This window comes from Chrysochloris asiatica, unplaced genomic scaffold, assembly GCF_000296735.1.
Source record: "Chrysochloris asiatica unplaced genomic scaffold, ChrAsi1.0 scaffold00093, whole genome shotgun sequence".
In the NCBI taxonomy this organism is placed as follows: Eukaryota; Metazoa; Chordata; class Mammalia; order Afrosoricida; family Chrysochloridae; genus Chrysochloris; species Chrysochloris asiatica.
In genome coordinates, this window is record NW_006408611.1 from 4,186,161 (window position 1) to 4,198,986 (window position 12,826).

Here is a 12,826-nt window from a genome sequence, read left to right on the forward strand (position 1 = left end):
ATTATTATATTTGACATACTTTTATAATAATAAAAATTTAAAAATCAAAGTAATTATTTTATTGCTTATTATTATGTTAGTCCACTTTATAGTTGAACTGTAAACACTGGACTGCAGGATAAGCACTGGACTGCCAATCACTATGTTGGCGGTTCAAACCCATTATCTGCTCCTTGAAAACCCTAGACATGGTTGCTATGAGTCTAAACTGACTTGAAGGCACCAAACAACAACATAGCAATTTCATATAAATTTGAGACGAGAAGTTCTGTGAGGCCAACAGAACAAATGATGATTGTTTTCTCCTTTTCAAGAGTGAAGAGATAGAGAAGCAGTGAAGCTCAGTGACTTTTCAAGGTCACACAGCTTATGACTGGCAGAGTCAAAGCAAAAATATTCCAGTCCCCTGGGTCCACGTCCAGGTTTTAATACTTTCATCTATTTATTACTTTTTATTGTTTGGGTTCCTGAGCCATAGTCACATGAATGAAAGCTTCTCACATTAGACTTACGCTGCCAGGTTGGGTTTACCATTGACTCATTTCCTAAACATACACAGATCCCTCAGATGTTAGGACACAGTGAGGTAGACACTGTCGTAATCTGCTTTTGTTCTGTTGAGTGAGGTTTCTCATGTATTTTTCTCTTTCAAGAACTAATGAAGAAACAGTGCTTGTAATCTTGTTACCTCATCTGTCAGCAAAATTTACCAACTTGCTGTAATATTCCTCGATATACTCCAGAAGGGTGAGAAATGATCAACGATTATTGGCTTTGCTCACAATGAATATAAAACCAGAAAGCCAGTTATTTGAATCAGGTTCTGCCAACCCCAGCCCTGCTTTACTTAATAAAGAATGGTAACACAACCTTTTTCTTCTCCCTTTCTTTTAATAATCTTATGGAAGAAAATTGAACATCTGTAGAGGTCAGAGTGAATATTAATATGGTTGATAGTGAGAGAACAGGAAAAACAAGAAGGATGTTCCAAAGCTTGGAAAATTACTAGGCATAATGCGATATTGGCACGAAGGACCCCAGTTTATGCCTGTCTAACTGATATCAAGGCTTCATCAATAACTACACCTGATTAATTACACTCAGGCAACCGAAGAAACTATCTGAATAAAAATGTGCCCATTTGGATGGGAATGGACAACTGTATCATCAGTATTGTTTGTGGTCTGTTCCTTGCTTTTGAGAGAGAATCCTAAGAGATGCTGCTACTATGTGTCAGCATGTAGCTTGTGGATGACTGGCACTTTTCAGATTAATGACACTTGATATGAAAATCTTACACTGATGAACTACCTTCTCCTCTGTACCATCCTCACCACCTCATAAGTTCATCATTTCTTAATCAACAAAGGATGATGGTTTAGAATATAGACTTCAAACTGCCTGAGTTAGAAGTCTTTTCATCAAATATAAACTTTTGTGCATCAGTTTCTGGTTTATAAAATGGAGAAAATGGTATCCATATCATAGCACTGTTATGAGGACTCTGAATTTGTGTGTATAAAACACTTATAGAAAACAGTCAAGTGCACAGTTGAGCACTTAATGTGTGTTTTTGTTGTTGTTGTTGTTGTTAAGTGCCCTTGAATCAGTTCCTACTGATAGCTACCCTGTGTGGGGTTTCTGATGATCAGATGGTGGTTCACAGTCAAGTGCTGATCCTACAGTGTCATACCAGGGGACCTAAAACGTGTTAGTCACTACGATTTTCATTAGGCTCTGGTAGCGTAGTGGTTACGAATCGGGCTGCGAACTGCAAGGTCAGCAGTTCGAAACTACCAGCCCCTCTGTGGGAGAAAGATGAGGCTTTCTGCTCCCATAAAGATTTACAGCCTCGGAAGCCCAGTACAGGGTAACTATGGGTCAGAACTGACTCGATGGCACTTAACAACAACAAGGAGGGTATCGTATTCCTGGATTTATGGATTCATTCTTGTCTTTTCCCCAACATTGACTTTACACGTTGCAAAGGCTCCTGATCTACCTTTAATCACTTGGAATCTTCATCTGACTCTAATCACTTTGAGGCCATCCCATAGCTCCAGGTCTTGTCCAATTTGTAATGTAAAAAAAAAAAAAAAAAATTATAGAACCACTAAAACAAACTACGAAGATAAGAGTCAACTAATGAAGAACAGTGTGCTTGGAATCAGAAAACCTTGTGTGTTTGGGTGCAAATTCTGGTTCTGTTACTAGTTCAGACTGAATAGCCAAGTTACTTAACTTCTTTGTGTTTTGATTTTTCTCATCTCTAAATAGGTAACAATCCCTATTTCTCTCCTTTTTTTCATGTTCATTGATATTTTGTATGAGTTATTAAATCCTTAGCAGGTATGTGACAGGTAGGAGCTTCACTTAAAAACTGTTGACTTAATTAATTTCAAAATTTGAAGTAATAATGATAACAAATATTTTTAAATGCCTGCAAAGTAACAAACATTTTCTGTAGAGGACATTGCTTATTCTTTACAGCCATCAGTTCTTGTGAATAATCTATTATTAACTATTATTATTGCTAATTCACAGTTGAGAAAACCAGAGCTAAGAAAGGTTAGACAATTTTCCCAGCATCACATAGCTGTTTATATTTGCTCATTCTTTTACCAGAATCTGTATTTGTAACTCACACACTACATAGCTGAGAGACCAAATCACATATCAATTCTAGCCACTGGTCTGAAGATGGTCAATCTGTTAGCTTATTGAGACTGAAAAAGAGATGCAATAAAACAGGAATGACATTACAGTAGAATTGTAGATATCAAGTTGGGTGCTAGTGGTTATTTTCTGTGCTATCATAGGTTTGCATGAGTGAGCACTCATAATACACAAATGTAATTTTCCTTCACATTGGAAGGCATGTCACATAAAAGTTAAAATTGGCCTTCCTACACCTATAGGAGACATGGTGTGGTGCTGTAGGATAAACACTGAACTATTAGCCACAAGATCAGTGGTTCAAACCCACCATCCACTCATTGGAAACCCTATACAAGGTCGTTATGAGTCAGAATTGACTTCATGGTTCTGAACAACAGCAATGAGTCAGAACAACAACACTTATAGGAACAAATAATAAATGTTTATTTTATAAAGATAAATTAGATCATTTTACTTTTTCTCACTCCATTCCAACCAATCCCCACCCATATAACCAAGCCTATATTTAAGACTTTTGTATGTGATTTTTCTGGGGGTTGTTTAATCTTTGCAATAAAGAAGTGCATGGTGAGGCCATTAACTGGGAATATGTCTATTTCCCTTTTTCTCTTTGTAGACACCAGAAGAACTAGAGGATGATTCTGACTTTGAGCAAGAAGATTATGATGTACGCAGCCGGACCAGTGTCCAGACCGAGGATGACCAGCTCATTGCAGGGCAGAGTGCACGGGTGAGAAGACACCAGAGCTTTGACTTGGTGAACAAGGGCTGCATTCACTAATAGAGTCATTTTTCTTAATTCCCAGGGTGTGAGGACCCAGTAGTTCATGGTTCATACATTTGTGCTCTCCTTTGGGATGTTTTATTTGTATAAAAATGTCCCATTTTGCATAACTAATATAGCTACCACTGCTCCTGATTCCACCCAGATCACTTCTTTTACCATCACTTGAAACACAGCAGTTAGAGCAAACAAAACTCATTGTGCATAATGGGTCTGTTGTATGTTGAAGATCACGATTAGATAGTTAAACAGTCAGGGGATCCAGGAATGCCCAAAGCTTGCATTGATATAGTCCCCATTTTCTGCTTTAGTTCACCCAGGCTTTTGACAACACAAATTGCAGTGACAAATGGGGAACAAGATTTGATTACTGGCAGAGCTATTACTTCATACCTCAGTCTTGGTTTTCTGATGAATAGGACTGCCTCTTAAGACACTGGCTAAAGATTATTAGAGAATAGAAAAATTTTTGTTTTATATTGTTTTGCCCCTGCTACCTATGTATGGCTAGAACAATAACCTTAGATTTGTCTGCCACGTGCCAGAAAAACGTTCTAGAGACACATACTAGAAATGTGCTAGCTCAAGCATCAGTAAGAGCACCAGTGCTGCCTGACATTAGATGCTCTGTGATGCCGTCCAACAGCACAAGTGATTTAAAGACAATCATGGGATCTACCAGTCAGATTAATGTACCTCCTGGTGGATAGATGCAGGTAATCAAGGCAAGTGACAGGGCATGAAATCCCTGGATATTGCAAAAGAGAGTTTTTCTTCCCTTCAAAGGCTCCGTTTCCTTATGGCAACAGCAGTTGAAGTACAGTTTAAATGAGAAGGTGTGGCACTGTAGGATAAAGCACTGGACTGCAAGGTCAGTTGGAAGCACAAGGTCAGTGCTTCAAGCTCACCAGCTGCTCCTTGGTAATTCTATACAGGGATGAAGCCTACTCACTGGCATTAACAACAACAGGAACTAGGAAGAATAATGAATGGGAAACATGAAGTTGAGAAACAGGTCGTAATCCAGGACTCTGTAACCTTAGAATAGTTATTGAATAAGAATGGTGAAAGACCTTTTGACCTTTATGTTGTTTCAGGAGGTACAAAAGGTGAAGCACCTATGGGATGTACACATTTCCTCCCCTTTTTTTCTTAGAAAAGTCAAGACCCTCATTCTCTCTCTTCATGTTTCTGACTCATACACAAGTTGATTTCAACTCACAGTGACTCCATTTAACAAGCTCTAGTAGCGTAGTGGTTATGAATCGGGCTGCGAGCCGCAAGGTCAGCAGTTTGAAACTACCAGCAGTTCCGCAAGAGAAAGATGAGGCGGTCTGCTCCCGAAACGATTTACAGCATCAGAAACCCTGTGTAGGTTGGCTATGAGTCGGAACCGACTCCACGGGGCATAACAACAACAACAACAACAACTGCCCCATTGATGTTCTAAGGCTATAAATCTTTTCAAAAGCAGACTGCCTCATTTTTCTTCCATAGAGCAGCTGGTAGGTTCAAACGCTTAGGATAAATGCCAAGCACTTTAGCAACTGCACTACCAGGGTACCTTCATAGAAGAGACAGCTTCCCTTTAACTTTGTGGCAAAGTTTAGGGAAACCACTGCAGTGATATTGGAATAATTATAGGGTCCCTAAAGCTCTCTGGTAGCGTAATGGTTACGAATTGGGCTGCGAACCATAAGGTCAGCAGTTCAAAACTACCAGCTGCTCCGCGGGAGAAAGATGAGGCTTTCTACTCCCGTAAGGATTTACACCCTCGGAAACCCTGTACAGGGTCGCTATGGGTCGGAACCGACTTGAAGGCACTTAACAACAACAACAAAAGCTCTCACAGAGTAGTGGTTACGAATCGGGCTGCTAACCTCAAGGTCGGCAGTTCGAAACTAGCAGCGGTTCCACGGGAGAAAGATGAGGCTTTCTGCTCCCGTAAAGATTAACAGCCTCGGAAACGCTGTACAGGGTTATGAGTCGGAACTGACTCCACAGTACTTAACAACAACACAAGCTCTCAAGGAGTCCTGGTGTGGTGCTGTGGGTTAATGCGCCAGACTGCAAAGCCGTTGAACTGCAAGGTCGGTGATTCAAGCTCACCAGCCGCTCCTCAGAAACCCTATACAGGGTCATTATGGGTCGGAACCGACTCGATGGCATTTAACAACAACAACAAAGCTCTCAAGAATGGAGTGAAATGTTTGACCTGGCTTTTTGGGAAAGGGGAGTATGTGAAAAACTGAATTATAAAGGAATATTGAGTTAATAATTAGGCTTCTGTAAGAAATCGTCAATAAATGGATGACATAAATAGGATCCAAAGAAAACTAAGTAAGCCTATGTTGAGTCGAAGTTTAAAACCTATTTTCTCTCTGTGTTTTATGTCGTGGCATTTTCACTCAACAATCTAATGACACAGAATAGATAGGAAATGTACACTGATAGGAGAAATATGAGGTTAAAAGTCAGTATAACAAAGATGCACTGGCTTTGATTTCAGGGAGACCTGGTTTTGAATGATAAAATGTAGAGTCAGAACTATGTTAGACGTAACATGTTGGTTAATTTCTCTGAGCTTCAGACCGATTATTTGTAAAATGTGAATACACTTACCTCAGAGGATTCTTTGACAGATTTAATGCTTAGTATTTGTAAAATAATCAATGCAGTATCTGACATATGATGTGGTTATGTGCTGTGAAGTTGGTTCCGACTCATAGTGACCCTGTACAGGCTTTCCGAGGCTGTAAATCTGTACAGGACCAGAAAGCCTCATCTTTCTCCCACAGAACAGCTGAGAGTTTCGAACTGCTGACCTTGAAGTTAGCAGTCCAATTCATAACCACTATGCTAAGCACTCAATCAAGGATGACTTTGGTTATTATCATATTTTGGGAGAGAAATTCCTTCTTGATCATATGCTGGTGATAGTAAAAATGCATTTTCACTATAATATAAATGGACATTTGTTGTTAAGTGCCATTGAGTCGCTTCTGACCCATAGTGACCCTGGATAGGTTTTCTGGGGGAGCAACTGGTGAGCTTAAACTACCAACCTTGAAGTTGAAACCAACCTTGCAGTCCAGTGTATTAACTCACAATGCCAGCCACATCAGGACTCCATAAAAGGGTATGGGGCCCTATTTTGAAAATTTCATACAGATTCTCTTTTATCCCCCTAAAAATATTGAAAATTGGAAAGTTCATTAAGCATAAATGCTGTGTTGGTTTAATACCAAAGTAATCAATCAGTCAAGTCAATTCATCTTAAAAATTAAGCAAATCCAGCATTTTTATGTCAGTGACAAAGGGTGAGTTTGAGTAATTCATCCAAACATTAATCATTTCAATTTGATTGACTGACTGGAACTCAGTATAGATATAGCTTAGTATCCATTGACAGGATTCTCAAGGACTCAGGCATGTAGTAAAGCCCGTATCTTGTGTTATAATAACCATCTTGTAAAAATGGAATGTGTATTCACACATTTTAGAATGAAGCATAGAGTCCTGGTGTGTTTCCATTTCATTCATCTTACTTGTAATAGACACCACATCAATAACAATGAGTTAAAACAAAAGTCGGAAGGCTCCTGCCTAATTCATGTGTTATTTCTTTAACCTAATGTCATTTTGAAAGACTTTTTAGCATAATTATGAATATGATTCAAGATAGTAAAAGCTAAATAGTTCTTTGATTCAGCCCTCACTGGTTTGTCTTTGAGGTACGACATGTGGTCTCTGTGATTAACTTGCAGCAGACAGCTTTAGGATTGAGTCAGCCTACTTTTGCCTGTAATTATGGCATATCAGCGACATAAAAGTATAGTTATTGAGTTGGAAATAAGAGGGTGCACTGAGAAGATGATGGTCGAATTTTAGACCAGTGAATTGTGCTAACTTGGTCAAAATCTTGACCGTGATGAACTTGGCTTTCTCTTTCCAGCAGCCACACTTCCTTGTTAATATCCTGATTTTGTATTCTTATTCAGAGAAGCTCCTCCCCTCCGAACATTGGGCAAATTAATCTAAAACATGGTTAAATTGGGAAAAAAGCTTTTAGACCCTACCCTCAAAATTTCTCTCAAATTCAGAAATTTCTTTTGATTTTATGTGTCCCTGTCAAACAAGACAGCAAGAGGGAAAATGGGAAGTAGAAAATACCTGGTTGCAATTTGATAAAACGTGGAGGTGCTCATACTCTGTGATTGTAGGCATGGAATTTTAGAAACTTTTGTTCACAGATTGACATAGTTAAAATGGATCAGCAACAACTCTTGGTCACTTAACATTGGTGATAGAATACATAATTTGAAGTCACACAGACCTAATTTTAACTATGGACTCGGCTAAGCTGGACAGCCTTAGGGCAACTTTTTTAACCTCATCATGTCTCATTCATTGTATGTAGAAGACGAATACGCAGCATCCTAACATGTAATGTTGTTAGGAGAACTGCATGATCAAATGCATTAAAGTCCTGTGACATCATTTGTAATGATTGTGAGATTAGTGAAGAAAATTACGATGATTGTAGCTTGAGGTAGTGGGTTCATTACAAGGCTGGCCTAGTAATTGAACCTGAAGGAACTGAATAATTTAAGCAATAATGAGAGTTTTACTTGAATTAATGGGATAATTTACCTTAATTTTCAAATTCATTTCACAGCCTGAGACCTGTAAAAGTCAAAGAACCCCTTCCTTAGGTACTTATGTTTGTCATCCAGCCTTAAAAACCAAGTGGGTAGAAAGGAGTACTGTGACCTTTAAACCCTTTAATTGTTATTTATAAAAGTTCATGTACTTGATTCCTTAATGTTAGACATTTACTTTACCTTTAAGATACCAACACTTGTCACGTTGGGGTCCTATTGTTGTTGTTAAGTTCTGTGGAGTTGGTTCTGACTCATAGCGACTCTGTATAGGGTTTCCAAGGAGTTACTGGCAAATTTGAACCATCGACCTTACAGTTCAAACCAACCTTGTGGTACCATGCATTAGCCTGAAGTGCCTATTTGTTGTTGTTGTTAAGTACCGTTGAGTCAATTTCGACCCATACCCTGTATAGGGTTTCCAGGGAGCAGCTGGCGAGCTTGAACCACTGACCTTGCAGTTCAAACGACTTTGCAGTCTGATGTCATTATTCTCCTTAAAATTGGAAAACTAATCACTTCAAAAGCCCTGTGTGGTTTAGATTGAAGAAAAGATTCTGGGCTATTTGAGTGATGGTTTGTATCAGTAATTTGTGCATTCATTGAAGAGATGTTGTTAGGTTCCAGCTCATAGTGACCCTGTGCACAACAGAACAAAACATAGCCGGGTCCGGTGTCATCTTCACAATTGTTACGTTTGAGTACATTGTTGCTGCCATTGTATCAATCCCTTTCCTTGAGGGTCTTCCTCTTTTTACCCCCTTCAACCCCCCCACTGACCCTCCACTATACCAAGCATGATGTCTTTCTCTAGGGACTAATCCTTCTTGAACACATGTCCAAAGTACTAGAGACATCATCCTTACTTCTAAGGAGCGTCCTAGCTGTTATTTAATATGTGGAATTTATAAAATTGATCACAAAACTGGGCTAGCTGTTAAGAGAAAGGGCTAGGAGCCTGAATGGGGTGTGGGAGTGGTGATGGGAAGGAACCCTTGTGGATTCGTTCTCCAATATTACCAGATTTGGAACCTTATATCAGTCAGAGCAACAATCTGGATTGTTATGAATAAAAGAAGCAGAAACCCTCAGCCTGTTCCTAGTGATCACATCAGATGAGTAGAAAGCGGATTTTTCTCATTTCCTTTTGGCCAGGAAAGGTATTATTCTCTTGTTCCCTTAGTTTGAGGGAATGAAAAATTGCATGCTACGACATATATTTAATTTGATTTGAATGTAGCCAGTCTCTGATTTTTTTTTTTTTTCTTAGCTAGAATGGCTTTAATGTGTTAACATTTCAAACTGCTGAGTTACATTGATAAGACCTAATTAAAACTCATGTGCTGAATTTTAATTTGATTAACTTGCAAATTTTGCAGTTTGTGATCTACTGTTTATAGATAACCTTTTTTTAAATTCCAGTTTCAGAAAAGGTCAATTATGAATTTTTAAAAACCAATAAAGCGCATTTTAATAATATTTAGGAAAAGAGTCTGCTCATCAATAGCGACATAAGCAGGAGCAAATATAAGGACACTGGCATGCAAGTTACACACCATTAAGTGCATTATGCAGGTCGAATACACCCATAGTCAAAATAGCATCTTCCTTGCAAATCTGCTTTGTAGGAGCCAGTTTCTCTTCAGAAAATGTTTGCCAGATCTGGTAACTTCTTTTGAAATATATCGATGCAATGAAGAGAAACCTGTTCTAAGCAGTCCATGTTCTTACCAATACATAAGGATATGTATTGAGATCTTACTGTGCAAAATTCTGAGACTACTCTCCTAAGGAAATCAATAGAAAAGTCAGAGGAGGACATTGGGAGGAATTAATTAGAAATGAGAGCAAGACAGTCAGTACTCAAATGCTAAATTGTGCAATGAAACTTGAGTGCTATAGTAGAAAACGAAGTATATACCTGTTAATGACAATGTACCTCTTTGGGCTGTTGAAGGGTGCATTGCTTCCCACTTGGGAATTTCCCTCTGAGAATTGGAGCCCTTCTGGATAGTTTTAAGATTCTTTTATTGTATGACACCTATTATCCAAGTGAATGCTTGAAACCTTGCTGATGTATGATTCACCAGGACTGGGTAAATCACAGTTAGCTCTTACATATAAAAAGAACAAATTAATCCAGGACAGCATTCGTCAGGAAGATAAGTTAATTTCTGAAAATGCAAACATTTTTATATGCAATGGGAGAGCTGTTGTGTTGTTAATACAATATTGCAAATTTGAGTTTGTAACAAAGCAGTACATACCTTAAGCCCATTTCTAAATATTGTTTTTGTTTGGTTTTAAGGTTTTATTGTGAATTATATGATAGTTTACATGAGAGAACTTTAGTTTTACATTTATTCCATCGTATATCATTTCATTGCCATGGTTCCAATCCCCTCCATGCATCATCCTCTGACCAAAGGGGATATCCTAGAAACCCGTCCTCTACCCCCCCCCTTCAGTCTTCGGCCCACAGTCCCTCTCCCTCTCTGGATCCAAACTCCCAGCCGCTTCATCCCTCCATGTCATCATCTCTGTCTCCATTTCAGGCGTCCCTGCTTCTCTGGGTAGGGTCCTCCTAGCCACTCTTCCCATTTGATGATCACAGGCCCCTCCTCTGCTCCTGGACTGCAAAAGCAACCACTCTTCTCCTTTTGCTACAAAATGTCTGTCTTTGCATTTCCAACCCTAACATTCCGTCCTGATAACCATTATTCACTACAGTATCGCGAGTAACCCATCTGTATTTCATTTCATCAGCTCCACCTAGACAGATTGGATAGTACTCACTGGAGATTCTGCCTTCCTCCATGCCCTCTAACTCTAGGTTCCCTCTTGAAAGCTTGTAAGCCAGTCACTTCTTGCCTTTGTAGTCCTTCCCTCCCCATTTGGGTATCCATTGTCCAGGTTGCCCATCTCTGTAAATATTGTTTTAAAAATACTTTTATAATGTTTCTCAAAGTATATTTTAAATACGTAACCTGTAGTATTTGCAACAACAACATGTATATAGGAGTCCTGGTGTAGCACAGTGGGTTAATGGACTGGATTACAAAGTCGATTTGAATTTCAAGGTCAGTGGTTCAAGCTCAACAGCCACTCCTCAGAAACCCTATACAGGGTTGTTATGAGTTGGAACCAATTCAACAGCACTTAAGAACAGCAGCAACAAAATATACATATAGGGACTCCTATAGTGGCGCTGTAGGATCAGCACTTGACTGCAAACCATGATATTGGCAGTTCAAATCCACCAGCTGCTCCCCAGAAATTCTATACAGGGTCACTGAGTCAAAACTGACTCGTTGGCACTTAACAACAACAACATGTATATATGTAGCTATATATGTGTATGTGCACACATATATGGACACATACTATATACCGTCACACATATGTACATGGACTCTATTGTGTTCTCTATTGGTAAGAATATACAAGATATGAGTAACAACTGATTCAAGAACACCTTTATATAAGTCAGACAAAGGGACCTTCCATTGAACAGATACAGCCCCATCACCGAACACAGAGCCTGATGATCAACAATTGACATTCCTGTCTCACTGGAACCGACACCATTGTGTTGTGTGTAACCTGCATGACTGTATACAATGGCTAAAAATGACTAGCAGACCTGGGTTTAAATCCTATTTATACTTGTAGCTTATTAATTATGTGGCATTGGAATTTAATTTCCATGGGCCTCAATATTGAGAAAATGGGATAAATAGCACAATTAATCTAGCTATTGTTGTTGTTAAGCACTGTCAAATTGGTTCCAACCCACAGCAACCCTGTATAGGGTTCCTGAGGAGAGGCTGGTGAGTTTGAAACTCCAACCTTGTGGTTCAAACCAACTTTGCAGTCCAGCACATTATCCCACAGCACCACACCAGGACATCATTAATCTAACAGGTGATGGAATAGATGAAACTATATAACATAAGTAAAGTTTTCAGCATAGTAGCCAACAATATTGTTGTTCAGTGCCCTCCCATCAGTTCTGAGTCAGAGCAACCCTGTATAGGGATTCTGAGGAGTGACTGAAGTGAGTTTGAACCACTGACTTTAGAGTTCACATGTGCCCAGGATACATGTGAACATGTAAGCTATCACATTACTATTCTGTATGTAGTCACATCAACTCTGGTTCTATCATTTCTCTTTAATAGTGACTAAAAAATAAACAAGAGAGTATATAGAAAAGAAAAACTAAAGACAACAATGATATTAATATGATATTAATAATTCTACACGTATTTACTTTCATTTAGCTTGGATACCACTTATACATTTATTATTTCAGCTGTTATCTACCATAATATTTTACTATTCCTTTAGTCTTATTACAAAACAAGACACCACAAGAATCTGACCACTGTAGTAATGAAGTTGTAGCCCATGCCAGTGGCAGCCTTGTCCCACCCACTTTTAATGACCTCACTTCCACCTGTACAAGGGCCTTCAAAACATTCATGGAAAAATTCCATTATATTTGCATTCCCTTAAAACCCCCTTGTATTTCTATTAGAGCTCAGTTGCCACTCCTTGACCACAAGCAAGCCATCGACGTTGAAAGGAGTTTTACAATTTAGCAAGTAGTCTTCTGGTCTTATTTTACTTGCTCATGAGAAAAAGTGTAGACCCAAAGTAGTGTTGTCTAGGTCTTCCTTCTGGAGAATGCATAAACCTC

General features: G+C 38.9%; 1 protein-coding gene across 5 annotated transcripts in view; it reads left to right on the forward strand.

Annotated features, from left to right (window-relative positions):
- Nucleotides 1-12,826, forward strand: part of CTNNA2 (catenin (cadherin-associated protein), alpha 2) — a 1,482,995-nt gene that overhangs the window by 1,396,804 nt on the left and 73,365 nt on the right. For all 5 annotated transcript variants that reach the window (XM_006866584.1, XM_006866581.1, XM_006866582.1 and 2 more), the window contains one exon: nt 3,296-3,409. In XM_006866584.1, coding sequence (XP_006866646.1) covers nt 3,296-3,409 — 114 coding nt within the window. The remainder of the gene's footprint in view (nt 1-3,295; nt 3,410-12,826) is intronic.